Source organism: Excalfactoria chinensis, chromosome 1 (assembly GCF_039878825.1).
Source record: "Excalfactoria chinensis isolate bCotChi1 chromosome 1, bCotChi1.hap2, whole genome shotgun sequence".
In the NCBI taxonomy this organism is placed as follows: Eukaryota; Metazoa; Chordata; class Aves; order Galliformes; family Phasianidae; genus Excalfactoria; species Excalfactoria chinensis.
This window is the reverse complement of record NC_092825.1, coordinates 93,195,303-93,213,641: the sequence shown is the minus strand read 5'-3', so window position 1 is coordinate 93,213,641 and position 18,339 is coordinate 93,195,303. Positions and strand designations below refer to the sequence as shown.

Sequence of the window (18,339 nt, the reverse complement as noted above, 5' to 3'; positions counted from 1 at the left end):
TGTCCGCTCCTAACCAGGCAGTCAGAGAGGCAGGAACCACCCACAGTGGTTCACTCACTCCACATGCCTGGAGGTGAGGGAAGAAAATCACTGTGACTCTTCAGAAGCATGAGATTTCAATGGCATTTAGAGCGGCTACTTGTGCAACGATGGCATTTAAAGACACAAAACTACCGCTCCCGGTAAGCACCGCGAGGCGGCCGGACCCGTTCTGCGCATGCGCCTAAGTAGGTACCACGCGTCCTCCTCATCGGCCCGCTGCCTCTCAGCCCATTGGCCAGCACCCTCCGGGGCGGGTCCCATCCCCGCGCCTCCTGGGAGCTGTAGTTTTTCTCTACCAGCAGCCCGCAAACGCCGGCAGGGCAGGTGGGCATCGCGCACTACAATTCCCGGCGTGCCGCGCGGCGCGGCCCGGAAAGACCCATCAGCAGTCGGTGTCGGACGGTGCTGCGGCAGCCGGCGAGCAGCGATGGCCGGGCAGATGGCGGTGCTGGGTGCGTGCGGGCAGCCGAGGGGGGTTGCGGCCCCGCTGGGGTCGGCAGGAAGGAGGGTGGGTGCGGAAGGGTGCTCAACACAGGGGTTGGGGCTGCCGGGCTCCACTTCCTCGCTCCTGGCCTGAGCCGGGCGGATCTCGTCGGTGGGGCTCTGTAGGCCTAATGTGCGCGTTGCCGGCCCGGAGCGGCTTTTCGTGATGGCTCCGTTATGGTTTCGGGGTGTTCCCTTGATTGTAGAGCTAGGTGTTGTGCGAGGGGCTGCGGAGAAGTAGCTGAGAAACCTGCGCTATCTCACTGCTCTGTCGAAAGACAGCCGGGACCGCCCTCGCTGCGTTGGTTTTCTTTTCCTTCTACGTTGCTTACATGTGAAATGGCTCTCACGGGGCTGGGACTGAAGCAGGAGTGAGTGTGTGTTTGGGTCTCCTTGTTCTAAGACTCCTGATGGAGCTTGGAGGGGGAGTTGCTTGATTTGGAAGCTTGTCGTTTCCATGTGGTTTTTGTACAGCCTCATTAACTGGGTTTCCTATCAGAATCGTTCGTAAGCAATTACTCCCAAAATAGTAATCAGCCTATTAATTTGTGTTTCAGGTTCGGCAATTCTGGCTCTTCTGCTGGCTGGCTATCTAGCACAACAGTATTTACCAATGCCTACGCCAAAAGTAATTGGGATTGATCTTGGCACAACTTACTGCTCTGTCGGTGTCTTTCTTCCTGGAACAGGGCAGGTGAAGGTTATTGCAGATGAAAACGGGCACAACAGCATTCCAAGTATAGTGTCTTTCTCGGACAAAGATGTATACATCGGATATGATGGCCTAGAACTTGCTGATGCAAATCCTCAGAACACTATATATGATGCGAAAAGATTCATTGGGAAAATCTTCACTTCAGAAGAACTGAAGAGTGAAAGTAGCAGGTATCCATTTAAGGTGAGCAAACATCATCTGTGCTTCTCTCCAAGCAGCGATATGTAGAAAGCTTGAAACGCAGAACCAGTTCTTCTGACTCTGAATCACTTGGCTATATCTGATATGCCTGGAAACCACCACGTATATCCAGAGAGAAGAGGAGGAAGTGCTGGTGGAAGCGGTGTACTTCAGCGTGAGAGCTGATGATTTTCTAGGGAACCCTGTCCTCTACTGTGAAACGTGTTTGTTTCTAGGTTACATTTCAGCATAAGCTCCAACTCAAAATTTTAAAGAACCCATGGGAAGCTTTATGAGTAGAATTAACTTAAGCATTACTTTCATCTTCAAATGTGTGGTTGTATCATGTAGCATCAAAGACAATTAAACAGTTGTTTACAGCCAAGGAATAAAAGTGGTTAATGAAATGGAGAAAGTACATAGAATCATAGAGACATAGAATGGTTTGGGTTGGAGGGGGCCTTTAAGATGATGTAGTTCCAACCCCCCTGCTATAGGCAGGGACACCTCCCTCTAGATCAGGTTGCTCAAAGCCCCATCCAGCCTGGCCTTGAATGCTTCCAGGGAGGGGGCATCCACAGCCTTGCTGGGTACATGTATAACCTTCCTAGAATAAACGAGCGGTATGCAAATCTAATATTTGATGCTAGTGGAGGAGAGAATATAAGATGTCTGACCTATGACTTGTGTTGCTTTTCCTCATAGATTTTCAACAACAATGGATCAGCTGAATTTTCTGTGACGACTAATGAAACCTTCCGTGTTACTCCAGAGCATATCGGCTCCCAGCTGCTACTGAAATTAAAGAGAATGGCAGAAGACCATCTTGGTGTGCCCATTTTGAAGGCCGTCATCTCTGTGCCAGCAGAGTTTGATGAAAGGCAACGGAATGCCACTGTTAAGGCTGCTAACCTTGCAGGTGTTGTCTGTTTTTTCCAGAATTGTTCTGTGGAGCCTTACATTATGTTTATTTCACTAGTGGTAAAGCCTAGGGAGAGAAAGCCTTAGAATGGATTTGTATTTTTTCTTTAAGATTGCTAACAATTTTAATGAACAGAAGAGAACTCCTGAGTGCCAACAGCTGCAGCAGCCTAATGCAAACGTAGCTGGCTAGAATAATTGACTCTTGGTCTCAGGAGGGTAGTTTTTTTGTTGTCATCTCCAAACAGGGAGAACATAGAGAGCACAATTGGACAATAATTAAAACACAAACAGGATGTAGAATCTACTTAGCCAAAGGGTCTCACAAGAAAGCATATTTGTGTAGGTGCCTTCACCTTGAGTCTTGTGTAGATCAGTGTCATCCTGACACTTGTGTAGATGCCTTCTTCCTGACAGTGAAGTAGTATTACTTCACGCTTAAATAAGGAAAATAATTTTCTAAGCAATAATACTTGAACTGTTTCCTTATAGCTGACATTGCATTTAAGGTTAGCTCAAAATAACTAATGGTAAATGTTGTTACACTGAGAAATACAGTGTTTGGAACTGCATGTGACTATTGCTTTGCTCTTTTTAGGGCTTGAAATCTTGCGAGTAATCAATGAACCCACAGCTGCAGCTATGGCTTATGGACTCCACAAAGCTGATGTGTTTAATGTCCTGGTGGTAGATTTGGGTGGAGGAACTTTGGATGTGTCTCTGCTGAACAAGCAGGGAGGGATGTTCCTCACACGAGCCATGGCAGGTGAGAAAAATGCTTTACTTTTCTGAAAGAGTAGCGGGAAAGGAAAAATATGCCTCACATCACCTTCAGAGAGGTTATTTAAAATAAGTCTCACAATGAAGTGCTTGTAACTGTCTTACATATGCAGCCAGGTCTGCAATTGGTTTCACCAGTTAAGAGAAATTCAGTTTTCACCTGACTCCAAGTTATAAATTGGTTTAATTTTATCTGAGGCTGTTGATTTTTACTAATGTAAGTGCTGCTGCTTGCAGAAAAGGCTTTGTTCTAAAGCTTTCTATTACCTTTGAGCTGAGAGTATTTACCAAATCAGTTTACTAAAGCTAAGTGCTTTAGAACATCCTTGCCTCGCATTTGGCTCCACTGTAGTTGTGTAGGGCTTGATAACTGCGTTCTGTTAATCCAGAAGTTTGTTTTTTGTATACATATATGCCACAGTGATTCATTGCTTGGGAAAGAGTTTTGGCAGCAACGTTTAGTAAAATTGGAGTGAATGCACAGCTGCTTTGCAGATGACCCACATCTGGACAGGTCTGAGATGCCACTCTACTTTTAGCATTGCCTTGAATGTCCAATGTCTGATGTCCAGTAAGAGTGGAATAGCAATACTTGACTACTTCAGTCTGACTTATTTGAATGGATGTCCATTAAGTGATTTCCTGTTTTCACTCATAGCAGACAGGTAGAAACTCTGAGAGTACTATTCAATGCAGATGAAAACTGGCAGGCCACTTTTAAATCTGTTTAATGGAAAGCATGAACAACTATCTGAAAGGTTTTGGAAATAAGGTGCAAGAATAATCTTCTAGAAGTAATTGAGAATACAGACTACTCTTTCTGAAGGCTAACGTAAGACATACCTGTTAATAGAACTTGAACCTCACTACTTGCATTTTCTCATTTTCTTTTGCTTTTTATTTTTATGATATTTCCATATGCTTCAATAGTGTGCAGCTCTTTCACGTGAATGGATGAAACCACTGAGTAACTTGAAAATGTTAAATTCGTAACTCCTATAAAGCTGCGCTCTGGTAGAACCAACAGGAAAATCCATTCTCCATTCTGGGCAGAGAGGGCTGTCAATTTTCTGAGGAAAGTAATTTGCTGTGAGTTATTGCTCTTCAGTGACGTGCCACCAGCTACAGGTTTTTCTTGTTATTTACTTCAGTCCGTAGGAAAGAAAATGAAAACATTACAAGATCTGTAAGTTTCAGTTAATCACGCACTCTTCAGTGGATGACAGTTCTGTCTGTTTTTCTTAGCTCCTGTTCTGTGCTTACAGTCCTAATATGGTTGCTCTGGCCCTTGAGTTCTCTTTGCCACGAAAGAGAAGGTATGTGCTGCTTTCTGCATTTTCTGATGCACTCTGTTCTGACGTTTTAGGCAACAACAAACTTGGAGGACAAGATTTTAATCAGAGGTTGATGCAGCACTTATACGATCAACTCAATCAAGTTTATGGTTCTCTGCCATCAAGAAAAGAAGAAATACATCGCCTCAGACAGGCTGTGGAAGCAGTTAAATTAAATTTGACTATTCATGAGGCATCTACATTAAGGGTGTCGTTGACCATGCCAGAGAGGAAGCTTACAAAAGAACTTCCTGAAAGTGAGGTAAAGCCAAATACTGTTCATAGCAGCAAGCCTTCGCAGAAAACAAAAGACTTGAAAAATGGCGGAGATGCTTCGGATGAAGAAAACAACTTTGTCAAAGTTGTGTTTGAACGAGAAATTTCTAGAAAACTCTTTGAGATGTTGAACGAGGACCTTTTTAAGAAGATTCTTGTTCCCATTGAACAGGTGCTGAAGGAAGGCCACCTACACAAAGAGGAAGTAGATGAAATTGTGTTAGTTGGGGGCTCCACCCGGATTCCTAAAATACGTGAAGTTATTCGGGATTTCTTTGGAAAGGAACCCAACACCTCTGTAGACCCTGATCTAGCAGTTGTAATGGGTGTAGCTATCCAAGCAGGAATTGTTGGTGGGTCCTGGCCTCTCCAAGTAAGCGCTATAGAAATTCCCAATAAGCATTTACGAAAGACTAATTTTAATTGAAGATAAACTCTTTCCCATTGCATCCCGTCTCTCCGAAAGCATACTCTGATGGTGCATACTTATCTGACTGTCAGTGGAGCCTAACCTTAGCCATATAATATTCTTTTTTTTTTTTTTTTTGTAATCTATTTGAGTTAAATGTTACCTTAAAGGTACGAGTGATTTGTAAAGCTCTGAAGTTGTCTTTGAAGTCATGTTTGCTTCTCGATTGGATACAGAATGGAAATCCTAAAGATGACACGCTCATATCCTCTTGCTAAATTTTATTAGCAAATCTGGAAGAGGTGTTTGCTTAAAAATGGAAGAGTGTGACCAAAGGTTAAAAATAACAGCATTGTAGTATAAATGTTCCTGTGTCAAATATATTTTATTTGGAAGAATGTGAAGCAGTGTTAACGCACATAGCAGTGTTGAGCTAAAATCTATTTATTAAAGTGAGTCATTTGAGCATTTAAAAACCTTTTCTAAAAGGCATACTGCAGCTTGAATGAGATTTATGCATTCAGTTGAATCCTCTGCTGTTCATAACAGCATACTAGTTTTATTAAGACCACACAGCAAATTACTGTCTCATGTTTGAGTCAAACCATATTAAGAAATTTAGCTCTTGCTAATGTGGAGTTGCTCAGTGTCTACAACGGCTAACTTCCTGAAACATTCTGGAGGTTAACGCATAGGTGCTGCTGTCTTACCCTTAAGAACAAGTGGCATATCACCAACTGTCTATACCTCCCTCCATTTTATTTGAAAACCACTTTAATTTTGTGCATCTTGAAGCTACATGTGTATATTTTCTCTTGAATTTTACCAACATGAATTAAATTGTTGCACAATTACAAGCGTATGACATTTTTTCCCCCCAGCTCTGCTGTTTTCAGGGGAAGAAGTGTGGGACCAAATGAACTGCTTGGATGAAGTCTAGTTCCTCTTGTCAATGAAAACTCATCCAGCTTTGTCTTGCATTTTAACTAGTATCTCTGCTTTAAGTTGGGTCATATTCCTAATTGAGCATAGATTAGAGATGGCAGCTGTTCACCCAAGAAGGAAGCAGTGCCTGTAACTCAGGATCCGAGGTAACATTTCTTTGGTCTTTATTTTAGGCAAATACTTTGCCACTCACCTATCCAGCAAATGCAAGAGGAGAAAAGGATGATAAAAATAAAATAAAATAAAATAAAATAAAATAAAATTGTGAAGTTTAGCTTTTATTTATGGAAAATTGAAACAATACTTAATGGGCCAAGAGATTTTCTATCTGTTTTAGAACAGTGAAGGCATTCAGTTAAGGCTTGTCTTCATCTGTCAGTACAGAATCAGGTAAGCTCTAGTAATGGGTGATTTTAAGCCTTCTCTTGTATGCTCCAAAAAATAACTTTGATAAGCGTGCCAAGACAAAGTGTGGGCTTAGATCTATAGTTTAACCTCTGACCATGTTAAAATAGGCCTATTATTCTCCTGGCAGTAGACCAGATCTATGACACTGCCTTCCCAATTGTGCTGATGCAGCTGTTTGTGTAGCTGTGGTCTAAACGAACCTTTGAAGTAATCCTGTCTAAAACCTCCTGAATTTTAGTTTTGTGCAGCCATTCCATGGGTGGTGTTTAATGCTGGTAACGTTGAATTTCACTGAGCTGAAAACTAAAGGGGCTTTTTGGATGCCTTTTTTCCTTCCTTGATACCCTTTGAAAGTGACCCCATCTTTACATCTGTATGTGAATTCTAGTACAACCTGATAACGTATTAATATAGAATATTGCATGCTTATAAAAGTGAGTGAGGTAAGGGACAAAAGTGAATAGAACTAAAACTCCTGAGTTGAAAGAAGTCTTTTTAGTGAGCTCATGGGCGGATGCCAATATGCAGTACGGTTCTCACATGCAGTTGCCTTGAAGATACATTTGTTTATATTGAATATATTTTTTCTAAAGTATTTGGAGTCATTGTGGCCTTTCTGCTGCCCTGCTGTAAACTCATCTCAAAATATACTGGAATTTTTGTACGACTTCAGGTTGGTTTTTGTTTGTTTAATGCAGGTCTGCTTATTTTATACAGTGCAATAAAGTAGATTAAAATAAAACCAAATTGCAGTTGAGCTCAACTATTAAAACTATTTATTTTTTAACCTATTTTTGCAGTTTTGGGGCAAGTGAGAGTGTAATTTTAAGCTGTTTGAACAATGCAAATCAAGGAAGTACTTCAGCTTTTAGTACTTTACTTCAGTCTGGAGGAGGTCAAAAATCTCTGGTTTTAATCTGGGAGTTGAAAGGTAGGGTGAGTTGTTTATTCGTATTAAAAAAATAATTAAAAACAAAATCACAACAGGGTATATTTTCTTTCAGTTTTCCGTACAGATTGAAATCAAAAAGCTACTGTACATCAGATATCTGCCAATGCATCCTAATTTATTCATTTTGCTGAATTCTGCAATCACGTTATCTATTTTGTCTTTGATCTTACTGCTGTATTTTGGCACAAACAGTCATATTCTAATGATGAGTAGGACGCTGCGCTAAGTGGACGTTTCCAGATGCGCAGCCGTACTGCTTATCAGAAGTCTTCATTTAAATAATTGATATTTGAAGGCTGAAATCTTTCTATAACCTCTCCTGGAAATCTTGTGTATGGTTGCCTTTGGCATAAAGCGTATGACAAATTTATACAGTTAAAGCTTGTGTTGCGGGTTGAAATTCTGAGCAGCTAAGCTGCCTCATCACCAGTACATTCCTGAATTGTTTCCAAATGCAGATGATGAAATGCATAACCTTTTAGAATGTTTTTAATTAAAGCAATTTCTGTCCTTTGGACCTGTCTTGTTTCAGTTTCCCTGGGAAGTATTTTAACAGCACGGTTTCCCTGTCTATTCTTTAAATTATGTCAGTCCTGCAGGAAGCACAAAAAACGTCTCTCCCCCTAAAGTTACCATACACTTAGCAAGTCCTCAGATGATTTTCTCTGTACTTTGCAAGAGATGTTGGTCTCTGTTGGTACTGAAGTCACTGCCTACCCTAGTATTAACCCTAAAACATTTGTTTAGGAAATAGCACCTAATTTGTGTTTTTTCCAGTTTCTCCTGTGCTACTTCTAGGAAAGGGTGGGTTTTGTGGGGAGTGTGAAGGTATGTAAGAGATGGGGACCCAAGAAGAACCTTCCTGGGACACTCAGCTTATTTCCCCATTTGAAATATTAGTAAGGCAGTTTCTGCTCTACAGGAAAGACACTGCTGCCCTCAGGTGGGAGACAAGAAGAGGGGAAGAGATGAAAAGCAAGCAGCTATTCTCTCTCCTTACAAAGTCTGTCTCTATCAGAAAACTGCAATTACCTAGTCTGTTGCTGTAGTATATTTATTGTACTTTACGGTCAATTAATCAAATACAGCAGTACTGGGTTTTTTTGTTGTTGTTTTGGTTTGGGTTTTTTTGTTGGTTTGGTTGACTCACTGTCAGGAAAGGATAATGCAATTTTTTAATTTCACAGTAGTACAATCCCTCTTTGGGGAAATCTGTTCAGAAAGCCTCTATTGTTTCTCACTACCTTCTTAAAACTGCAAACTTTGCTTGCTTCAGTTGATGTGTGAGTCAGCATTGCAGGCAGCAGGAACAACCACAGACCCACAGCTGAGAGGCAGAGTACGTGTGTTTTCATTGCTAGTGTGGGGATCCCTACAGCCAGCACTCAGACAGAGGCACCACTGAGCTTGGTCCATGCTAAAGAATTACAAGCCTACTGTTTGTGCCTCTTGAGGTGTAGTTCACTTCTATGCTTTGATCTTCTCATTAGTAAAGCAGGAAGCTCAACCATGTTTAATAAAGCTCCCCTACCTATGTTACCTATGCATAAACAATCTACTTGGGTTTATGACACCAATACTGTCGTTACAATACTATGGCTCCTAGTTAAGACGCATATTAATTAAAGACAGATATCTGAAATTAAAATAAATAGTTGGGTCCTGTATTTGTTATTAAGAAATCACAAAGTCAAAAAACAGAAAAGTCAACATAAGTTTGCTGCCCAAGAATTACTGAAGTACACATGCAAAAATGCATTAGAAATGTCCTAAAAATCAGCATGAAGGGAGATCTGCTTCTATAACTGTACAATAAGTTATTTGGGGTTTTTATATATTCACAATTATATAAGAATGTATTGACTAAATGGGCATAATGACCACGCAATTTAATTAAGCACTATTTCTTAATTGAAACACTGTGTGAAGAGAGAAATTTATTTATCTTTAATCCATCTTTGCTAGTGCAATATTTAAAATATGCCATGAAAATCACTCCTTCATTGCGTTGGTCCAGTACTAATAGAATCAAAATCAGTGATTTGTATAAAAACAGGAAGTTAAGAAACCTGGCCATTATGTATAGGCTGTAGTCGTAGAAAACAGCAACGATGTTGTCAGGAATCTTCAAGTAAGTTCATAACATCAGGAATGCTGCATATCTTTAGAGAGAATACCGGTACAAGTAATTCTCAACTTCACTAAGAATTCATTCATTAGTTTTCTTTATCTTGTTATACCCGCCTCAGCAACCATTTTGTAGAAGGCACCCTTTCGTTGTAACAAATTATGAGGTGTATCATACTCTTGAATCCTTCCTGCATCCAGAACAAGCACTCTACAACACAAAAGCATAAAGATTACAGGAGGTAAAACATTCAACCATATATTCCAATCCTTCTACAAACACCTACTAACTGGAACACTTACTTAGAAGATCTACCATTGGTTTCTAAAACTAGTTATGTCCATGCTAATAAAGCCTTTTGGAAATGGAACAGTTGCTCAGTTGGTAAAAATTCTTCAGTGTATCCCAAGTCCTTTGTGATACAGATACAAAGCTGTACAGATACTAAGCTACTAAGGAAAAAAGTGTTCGAGTAAATATTATACATCTGCAAACTCATGCATCTGAAAGAAGCCATTAATTTTTAAACAGCATTTCAAAACTTAACTTACCTTTCTGAATCCATGACTGTATGTAATCTGTGGGCTATTGTTAATATCGTACAGTTGTAAAACTCTCTTTTGATGGTGGACTGCACCAAGTTATCTGTTTCCATGTCAATGGAAGCTGTTGCTTCATCAAGGACTAGGACTTTTTTTTTTCGTAGCAAAACACGTGCCAGACAGACCAGCTGTCTCTGGCCAACACTGTTAAAAACACACCAAGAAGGTCGGTTTAGACACTTTGAGGAAATGGGGAATGATCTTTTTTCTGCTTAGACCTAGACATTGGAGCAGATGACATAAAGCTGGGACTAGTATGGAGCCTCTCTGTTCCAACTTCTTCAACAAAACTTTATACTTCTAAAAACCCTGGAGAAATATGTCCACCTAATTTGGAAGTTTTTATTCCTTCTCACTCTTCATACCAACAGTAAATATGGAGTGACTTTTAAACCTAGCTTTGCCCTCAACTTCGGTATTCACATTATTATGGGGAATCTGAATAGGCTGGACTGAATATAATAATGTTCGAGGTAAAAGTTTGGATATTCCCATAGGTTACCTTTGGTGAATGCCTTGCAGATATTTCTGAAAATGATCTGTCTTAAAAAACTCAAGTTATTTTTCAATATGCCCTATTTGAATTACTGCTTGTCTCTTTGATGCCAAAAGCTTCACCATTTGTCTGAGTTGCTCTCCTTACGTTTCTATGGGGTAACATTCTACAAATCAAAGACAAGTTGCTTTGCCTAACCACATAGAGCAAAAAAGTTCTCTGTAGTTTTGACTTTTTTTTTTTTTTCTTTTAATAAATAAGTAAATGGACATTTTTCTTCCACATCTAAAAAGGTGGTATATGAAGCTCCCATTTCCTATTCATTCCTATACTTGAGCTGAAACTACTCCACTTCTTTTGCTTCCCATACAACATAGGCTACAGGACTTCATATAGTTACGACATCAAAGAAAACCGCAAAGGAAGTCCTACTACCAGAATAATTCTATTTGGAGTGGAGGAGGGTAATCTTTACATTGATAGTTTCTGTAATAAATGATCTGGAAAGAAAACACGGTTATACAGTATCAGAAAATAACTACAATAGCACTTGCTATTTACATACCTGAGATTTTCACCACCTTCTGAAATCTCATGAAGGAGCTTCTTTGGAAGTGACTGGACAAAACTCTTTAAGCCACACAGTTCCAGTGCCTCCCAAAGTTCATGATCAGAGTGTTTTCCAAGTGGATCCAAGTTTGACTGCAGCGTCCCAGAAAACAAGACAGGATCCTAAAGAATAGCAGAGTTTTAGTACAAAGTTCCAAAACAGACTTAAAGAATATGCCATAACACAACACTGCATCAATATGGGAGAATGAAATAAATATTTTTGGATCTGTTGTAGTTTCCATGGAAATAAATAGGAGGCATTACTTTCAGGGCAAGTTATGTACATACATGATTCATGATTATATGTTACTTAATTCCCTGTGAATTAGTGATGCAGTTAAGACTTAAAAACAGCATACATAGACTTACAGATCCTGGAGAACACCAGTTATTCTGGCTAAGCTTGTTAAACTAAATCTGGTATAATAAAACTTGGTGTTACACTTTTGGTCTGACCTGTTTTGAGGGTTTTTCCATGTAAATGCCTACATGCAATAATCATGCATGACAGCATTATGCAAGCATTACTAAAAATTACTGTTCAATCAAAAAGCTAAGACTACAAAAAAATTCGTTATAAAACCTGACATGCCATTACAGAACCTATATTCAAAGCAGTAACATTCTATGAGAGTTTTATGCCTCTGTCTTTTGGCAGTCTGTAGACTTAGGGCTTGTAAATTCTCATAAATAAATGAATATTTCCAGAAATCAACTAAGTAAAAAAATACTCCACAAAACTTAAAGGTTTTGTGTTACAAGCACACACACACCCCAAAAAGTAATCTCAAAAACACATTTCACCTGTGGAATGATGTTAAGATTTCTACGCAGGTCATGGAGTCCAATAGTTGATATATCAATTCCATCTATAATTATTTTGCCTCCAGATCCCTCTAGAACTCTAAACAAGCAATTTGTGAGTGTTGATTTACCAGCTCCTGTTCTTCCTACAATTCCAACCTGAAAGAGGAAGTTTTCTGGTAAAGACTATAACTTTCTATGCTGAGTGTTGCATATAAAAAGTGACAAATTCAATTTTAACTTTCAGTTCAAACCCTCAGTTTATTTCTCCAGCATTACAGGCGGATAAAATTGTTTAAAAATCACTCTTGACATGCTTACAATCATAGCTCTCCCTCCAGCCTATGCCTGGTTCAATGGGCAGCCTTTACTTATGCCTTCCTTTTGTCTAGCACTCCTCAGCTGAAGTGAACTACTCAACACTAGGTCCTGTTCAGTGTTTCTCAATCCCAAACCCCAGTTTAACCCCAGTCTAGTTTATATATAGCTTTTAATACAGTTTTCTACAGAAATATTCAGCACGGTGAATAAGAGGTTTAATTTCAAATTTGTATCTTCCTCAGAAATGTCCTATTTGGTTGAAAAATCTGATTGGTATGTGATTATTCACTTCTCTTAGGAGGAAAGCTTTCCTCGGAAGTTTCACATTAGAACCACTTACTTAAGAGCACCTTCTTTTACAAGCAGTGAGCAAATGTGGAACCAAATGAATTTTTATTTTCCCTTATCTAACCCTATTAAACTGCCATAATCTAATGCTAGTAGTGTTGGGCTGTCACTTTCATGAATACCTCCTTTTGCACATAATGATTTAATGTCTTCACCTCTGCAGACACTAAGGGTCAGAAAAGATCTAGACCAGTTTCAACCCAATCTTAAAAACAAGTAACATTAAAACAATTAGCATAAATGCTAGAAGTATTTTAACTGTACTATCTTTCCCTATGCCTTTTTTCTTTTTTTCCCCAAATTTCTGAAAGTTAAATAAAGATTTATCTCAGATTAAAAGAGATACTTGCCCATCATAGTATGTGGGGAAGGGTGGGAAGTAAAACATTACCTCCACTTCTGACAGAGATAAGAACTTCTACAGAGTAGGAGAAAATACCTTTTTCATTTGTTTTTTCTTTAATATCTTAGTCACTTATAATTTTTTCTGTTCAACATAATCTTGCAATATTTAGTACTGGAGTCTCTTCATATGAGATGTTTTTGACATAGAAAGTCTTGAAACAGAAGTTTATACTTCTGACGTATTTCTTATTATATACAATACCTTCTCTTTATTCCGTGTCTGAAAGGAAATGTCATTCAGAGCTAAACCAAGATCCTTCCTGTACTGAGCTTTGTAGTTAACAAACTCTATTATTCCTCTATCAGGCCATCCTACTGGTGGTCTTTTTGATGTAATCCATGGTTCCTGGAATTAAAAGCATTGTTATTTTAGTATATGCCAGGAAATAAGTCCCAAATCATTAAAATTAATTAATTTATATATATATAAAATTATATACATCTAGAACTCTCAGCAGTTTTAGGATAATTCCATTGTGATATAAGGAGAAATTTCTTTAAGTGATGTAGCCAGCAACAATATTCCAACCTATCCGTTTGTTTTTTTTTAAAGAAAACTATATAGTCATTTAAAAAGCTGAACTGTGTAGTTGCTAGAAGTTCCCTTATTTGACGGGCAAAGAACTATATTTAATCCAATGTCTAAATCTTCCAGGTATTTCTAACACACATTTTAAGAGAAACCTTTTGTTTTAAGGAGTACGAAAGAAAAGCAAGGTGTTAACATAAAGAAAGAAAAACATGGAGGAGGATAAAAGAAAATGAAGACGTGGAAGAAGGACTTGTTTCTGAGACAGACCAAGGCTCTTACTTCTCTGGGTACTACTTTCGGAAAAGCACAATAACCAAGGCCAATAGCTTTGAAATAAATGCCTCTCCAGGCATGTGAATAACAACGCCTCTTTTCCCTGTCTGCCACTCTTAAAATGCCCCTCCTGGTTGTCCGTAGTATGGAAAGTTGACCTGAGCTGCAGGTGAATTAGTCTTACTAGAAAACCTACTACTAAGAAGGATGCCAAATAATTCACTGGTTCAAATAGATATAAAACTGCTACCTAAAGACAGAATGAATAACTTTGCATATCAGTGTAAAAACTGACAAAGTATCTAATAAATTATAGCCAGCTTTTACCACACACCAATGTTAAATCAAATCTACATCATTTTCTTTGTACACAAATTAAATATCCATTTACTATTCCAAAAAGAATGCTCACCTCTTTATCCATGTTTGCATATTCACAAACTCTTTCAATTGAAACTGCATTGGTCTCAATTTCACATGCTTTACGCACCCAAAAATTTAGACTCTGAATTATCTGGAGAAGAAAGTTGCATTTTAGAATGTAACAATTCAACTATACTAGAACACAGCTTAGTGATTTCAAAAATTACCCAAGCTGAATAATTTCACAAGCACACAGTAATGGTATAATATGTGAAAGGAAGAACATAAGTGGCTCATATTGTGGGTACATTATTACATCACTTTCTAGACAGAGTACACTAACACCACACAAATAAAACAATCTATAATGGAACTGTTCTGCCTGCCAAATTCTTCAAACATGTGGAATGCTTCTGTGGACAGAATCGGTACCACTTCTGTGCAATTGAGTAAGTAATAATTTTGTCACAAAATATAAGGGGTAAGCCCAAAGAGGTTTTTGTTTCTTTTTTGTAAGATCCAACTGTTCTGAGATGTTCCATGCAGCTAAATAAAGACTGGTGTGAATTTCATGTCAGATGAAGGTGAAACACTATGCAGTACCTGCCACTGTCATCACTGAGTACACGCCGATATGAATGACAGTTATTTACAAAGAACAATACAGAATGAAATTATTGTGAATTGGGGGTGATGTGGGTATACCAGGATAGGCAATTCTCTTTCTTTTTCTCTCTTTTTTTCCTCTCTTACTTTTTCTCCCCAGTTTTTATTATTTCTGAAGCACTTTCCACAGTGAGAATCTGGACATTGCTAGGCTCCTAAGCATCATGCAATAAAGAAATTCTGGATGTTTTAGTCTGAGTATATGCGATACTTAAGACTTAAATTAGCAACCTATCAATACAGTTCAACTTACTACAGAGCACTTTTCTAATGTAGCTCTCACAATTTTTTTTTACAGGCACAATGCAAAAAGTAAATGATTTTAATAAACTTTTAAGTAAGAATCCCCATACAGTGTTCAGTAAATGAAGAAGAACAAAAAATCAAATATGAAATATAGTTGCATATGCCCTGGTTTCTTACTCTTGATTTAACATAATAGTTAAAGTAACATACCATACACAGTCTGATTAACTTGATTTTTAAATATATTCTAATAATTCTTATTTCATCTAAATTCGGAGTGGAAAAATAGTTACTGTGAAGCTTCCCAGAATGAAAAGAACTTCAAGGAAGTTCAACTTCATTGTACCTATTCTTCCCTTTTCATATGGGATGTGAGAGCAGCAAAAAAATTATTCCATGACTTACATTTAGAGCGTATGATATTGATAAACCCACTGTAGAAGAACTCACTGTGTTCCCAGCCATTACTACAAACAGTGCAGCAAAGAACACCATTAAATTCCCTAGAAATTCAAGCCTGACAGATAGCCACCTGCAGTAAACAAGGCAAAGAAAGTGAGTTATCATAATTTTTTTTTTTTCTTTGAGTGCAGTGAACATACTGCTAATGTAATGGCTCTTCTACAGCTGTGTCTCAACTTTCAGAGAAGGTATGTACCACCACTTAATTTTACAGATGATCCGGGGAGGGAATACGATGTCTACAACAAGTAGTACAGTTAAGAACAAAATGCAGTCTCTCCACAAATGACTGATTTCTCTTCACTACACACATGGCTTTCCCACTCTTCCTATCCAGATAAGATTCAGTTATATGACTGAAAACTACAGTTGAAAATCTCCATGCTAATCTCTACCTGTAACTGAACTGAATCAGAAATGGGGGAGCAGAAATGCTCTTATTCCCTTAAACTTGAGATTTCACTCAGGTTTGTAGGTATAGGCCAAGTTACTACCACAAGAACCACTGCAATATAAAATTGATTTGATCATAAGCTTGTTTGAGGAAGTATTAATTGTAATACAGTACTTAGTCCATGTTTATAATCTATCTGTACGCTTTTGTTGCTTGTATTCTCATCCTAAACAGCATGTGCATACTTTCTATTAACCTGCTAGTTTCCAGTATACAAAGAAGGAATCATCCTAGTGCTAAGACATCATCTGTGCACTCATTACAAAGGACTCTAGATATTCTTATCCCATTCCTCAAGTAGCTTTACTACGAAAAAAGAAAACATAATGATTGTAAAATTCTACAGGCAGAGGTGTAAAGTACCTGTTTGAGATGACATTGTTGTAGAAATAAACCAAATTCTCATATACAACATCATTATTTTTTCTAATGAATCTGTCCTGGTGGCCAAATGCTCTGATTGTTGACCCTCCTAGGATAGTCTCCGTGAAGTGGGAGATGACAGGAGAATGAGATGCTCCTGCTAGCCGTCGAATCTGTCTTGAGCTCGCTATGTAGTATCGCTAATCAAGTAGTACAGAAAAAAAGCAGACATTTTAACTTGTTATGGTTTCCTTTACATTATTTAACATTATTTTAAATATTTTTTTTCCAATTCTTCTAAAGCTGTTAAGTAACTCCTGTAAATGCTACATATGAAGAAACTGGAAAAAAATTACACCAGCCTTTTAATGCTGAAAAATGCAATATGTCTTACTGGCAAGGCTGAATTAAAGACAGATTATTTCCAAATTATCTAACAAATGTGCTATACTAAAAGATGCATAGCAACCAACTAAAATTTCCATGTAAACTTGAAAAGCAGAATACTATGTTTCTCATTCACGTTAAAATTGTCTTTTACTTCTTTAATGTAATAATGCCTGTATTTAAATTCCTTAGCAGAGATTGAATCCAGGCCCTCTTTTCTTTCATCTATGTATGTTCTTATTTTAAGAATATTGAAGGACTTAATTACACACTGTACTTTGAACCTCAAGAAACAGGAATGCAACCTTTAGTCTTTGCGAACCATTATCTTTAAGTTTCTCCATAGCATAACTGACACATTGGTCAAAAAAAAACAGCAAAGGTAACAAGGCATCACTCTACTTTTACATCAATATTGTATCTGTCTAAGAAAAGAAAATCTAATGAGAAAAATATAAATTATTAAAGGTTCCCAAGCACTTCAGGATATATTCAAGGACTGTTCTAATTTCCTTTTAAGAAGCTGGAAGGTTTTTTTATGAGAGTAAATTCAGATGCATTCTGTAGACTCTTTTTCCACTGTAATAATTTAAGCCTGTATCATTGGATATTTTGGAAATCCTACATAGACACATCTAGAAAAGCTTATAAAAACTTAGTGAACTTACTTGGATAATAAAATACAAGTATCCCAGGGGAATAACTACCATTATGAACAATGGTGAGGAAAACGTGATAACTAGAATGGTTCCAACAACATCTAGTGTACAGTTCAGCCAAGTTCGTAAGTAATAATGAAAACGTATGTCCACTATAAATAAATCCTGTAACAATGAACAGAAGAATCAACATTTTTGAGTAAATTTTGCTACTACATCAAGCTAGAACATCCTCAGTATAGGTTAGTAGGATTGCCCTCCACCTGATTACATCCTAATTAAATATATCCATATATCAATATTATTTTTCTAAAGGTGAAGTAGATACAACAGCTTTTAGAGTACTCATGATATGTCAGAGAACAGGCTTTTCTATGTAAGCCTCATAATAACTCTGAAGTGTACTGAAATAATCTCCTACTGTACACCAAAACACAAATTTAAACCTTGTTTATAATATAATGCTTCTCAAAAACACAAGGCTTTAATGAAACCCATATCAACTGACTTCTTACTGTTTACAACGCAGCTAGTCTCAGCTCTATTCTAAAATACACAGCCCTCACCAGTTACTGCATTTGGATTAATCTGTCATACATTGCAACAATCTGAACAATCTATTTATCACAAGACTAGGAAGTATTAAAGTCGTAGTAAATAACATTTATCTGTACAACAAGAAGTTCCAATTAAATTCTAAGTGCTCCAAAAAACAACAACAACAAAAAAAACCACCAGAAAATAACACTCACTGTAAATCTATATACACTAGA

The 18,339-nt window shown here is 37.9% G+C and overlaps 2 protein-coding genes across 4 annotated transcripts in view; one reads left to right on the top strand and one right to left on the bottom strand.

Moving 5' to 3' along the window:
* The first annotated feature begins 378 nt into the window (after positions 1-378).
* Positions 379-7,960, top strand: HSPA13 (heat shock protein family A (Hsp70) member 13). The gene is made up of 5 exons (XM_072347587.1): positions 379-494; positions 1,083-1,423; positions 2,126-2,339; positions 2,940-3,107; positions 4,488-7,960. The coding sequence occupies exons 1-5, from the start codon at positions 470-472 to the stop codon at positions 5,156-5,158; spliced, it is 1,419 nt and encodes a 472-aa protein (XP_072203688.1). The 5' UTR covers positions 379-469; the 3' UTR covers positions 5,159-7,960.
* Positions 7,961-9,083: 1,123 nt separating this feature from the next.
* LOC140257728 (multidrug resistance-associated protein 1-like) overlaps positions 9,084-18,339 on the bottom strand; it is a 34,213-nt gene continuing 24,957 nt past the window's right edge. For all 3 annotated transcript variants that reach the window (XM_072347295.1, XM_072347470.1, XM_072347389.1), the window contains 9 exons: positions 17,576-17,731; positions 16,521-16,720; positions 15,647-15,773; positions 14,379-14,480; positions 13,364-13,507; positions 12,088-12,246; positions 11,237-11,403; positions 10,125-10,319; positions 9,084-9,783 (listed from right to left, as the gene is read on the bottom strand). In XM_072347295.1, the coding sequence (XP_072203396.1) occupies positions 9,672-9,783; positions 10,125-10,319; positions 11,237-11,403; positions 12,088-12,246; positions 13,364-13,507; positions 14,379-14,480; positions 15,647-15,773; positions 16,521-16,720; positions 17,576-17,731 (1,362 nt within the window). In that variant the 3' untranslated portion in view covers positions 9,084-9,671. The remainder of the gene's footprint in view (positions 9,784-10,124; positions 10,320-11,236; positions 11,404-12,087; positions 12,247-13,363; positions 13,508-14,378; positions 14,481-15,646; positions 15,774-16,520; positions 16,721-17,575; positions 17,732-18,339) is intronic.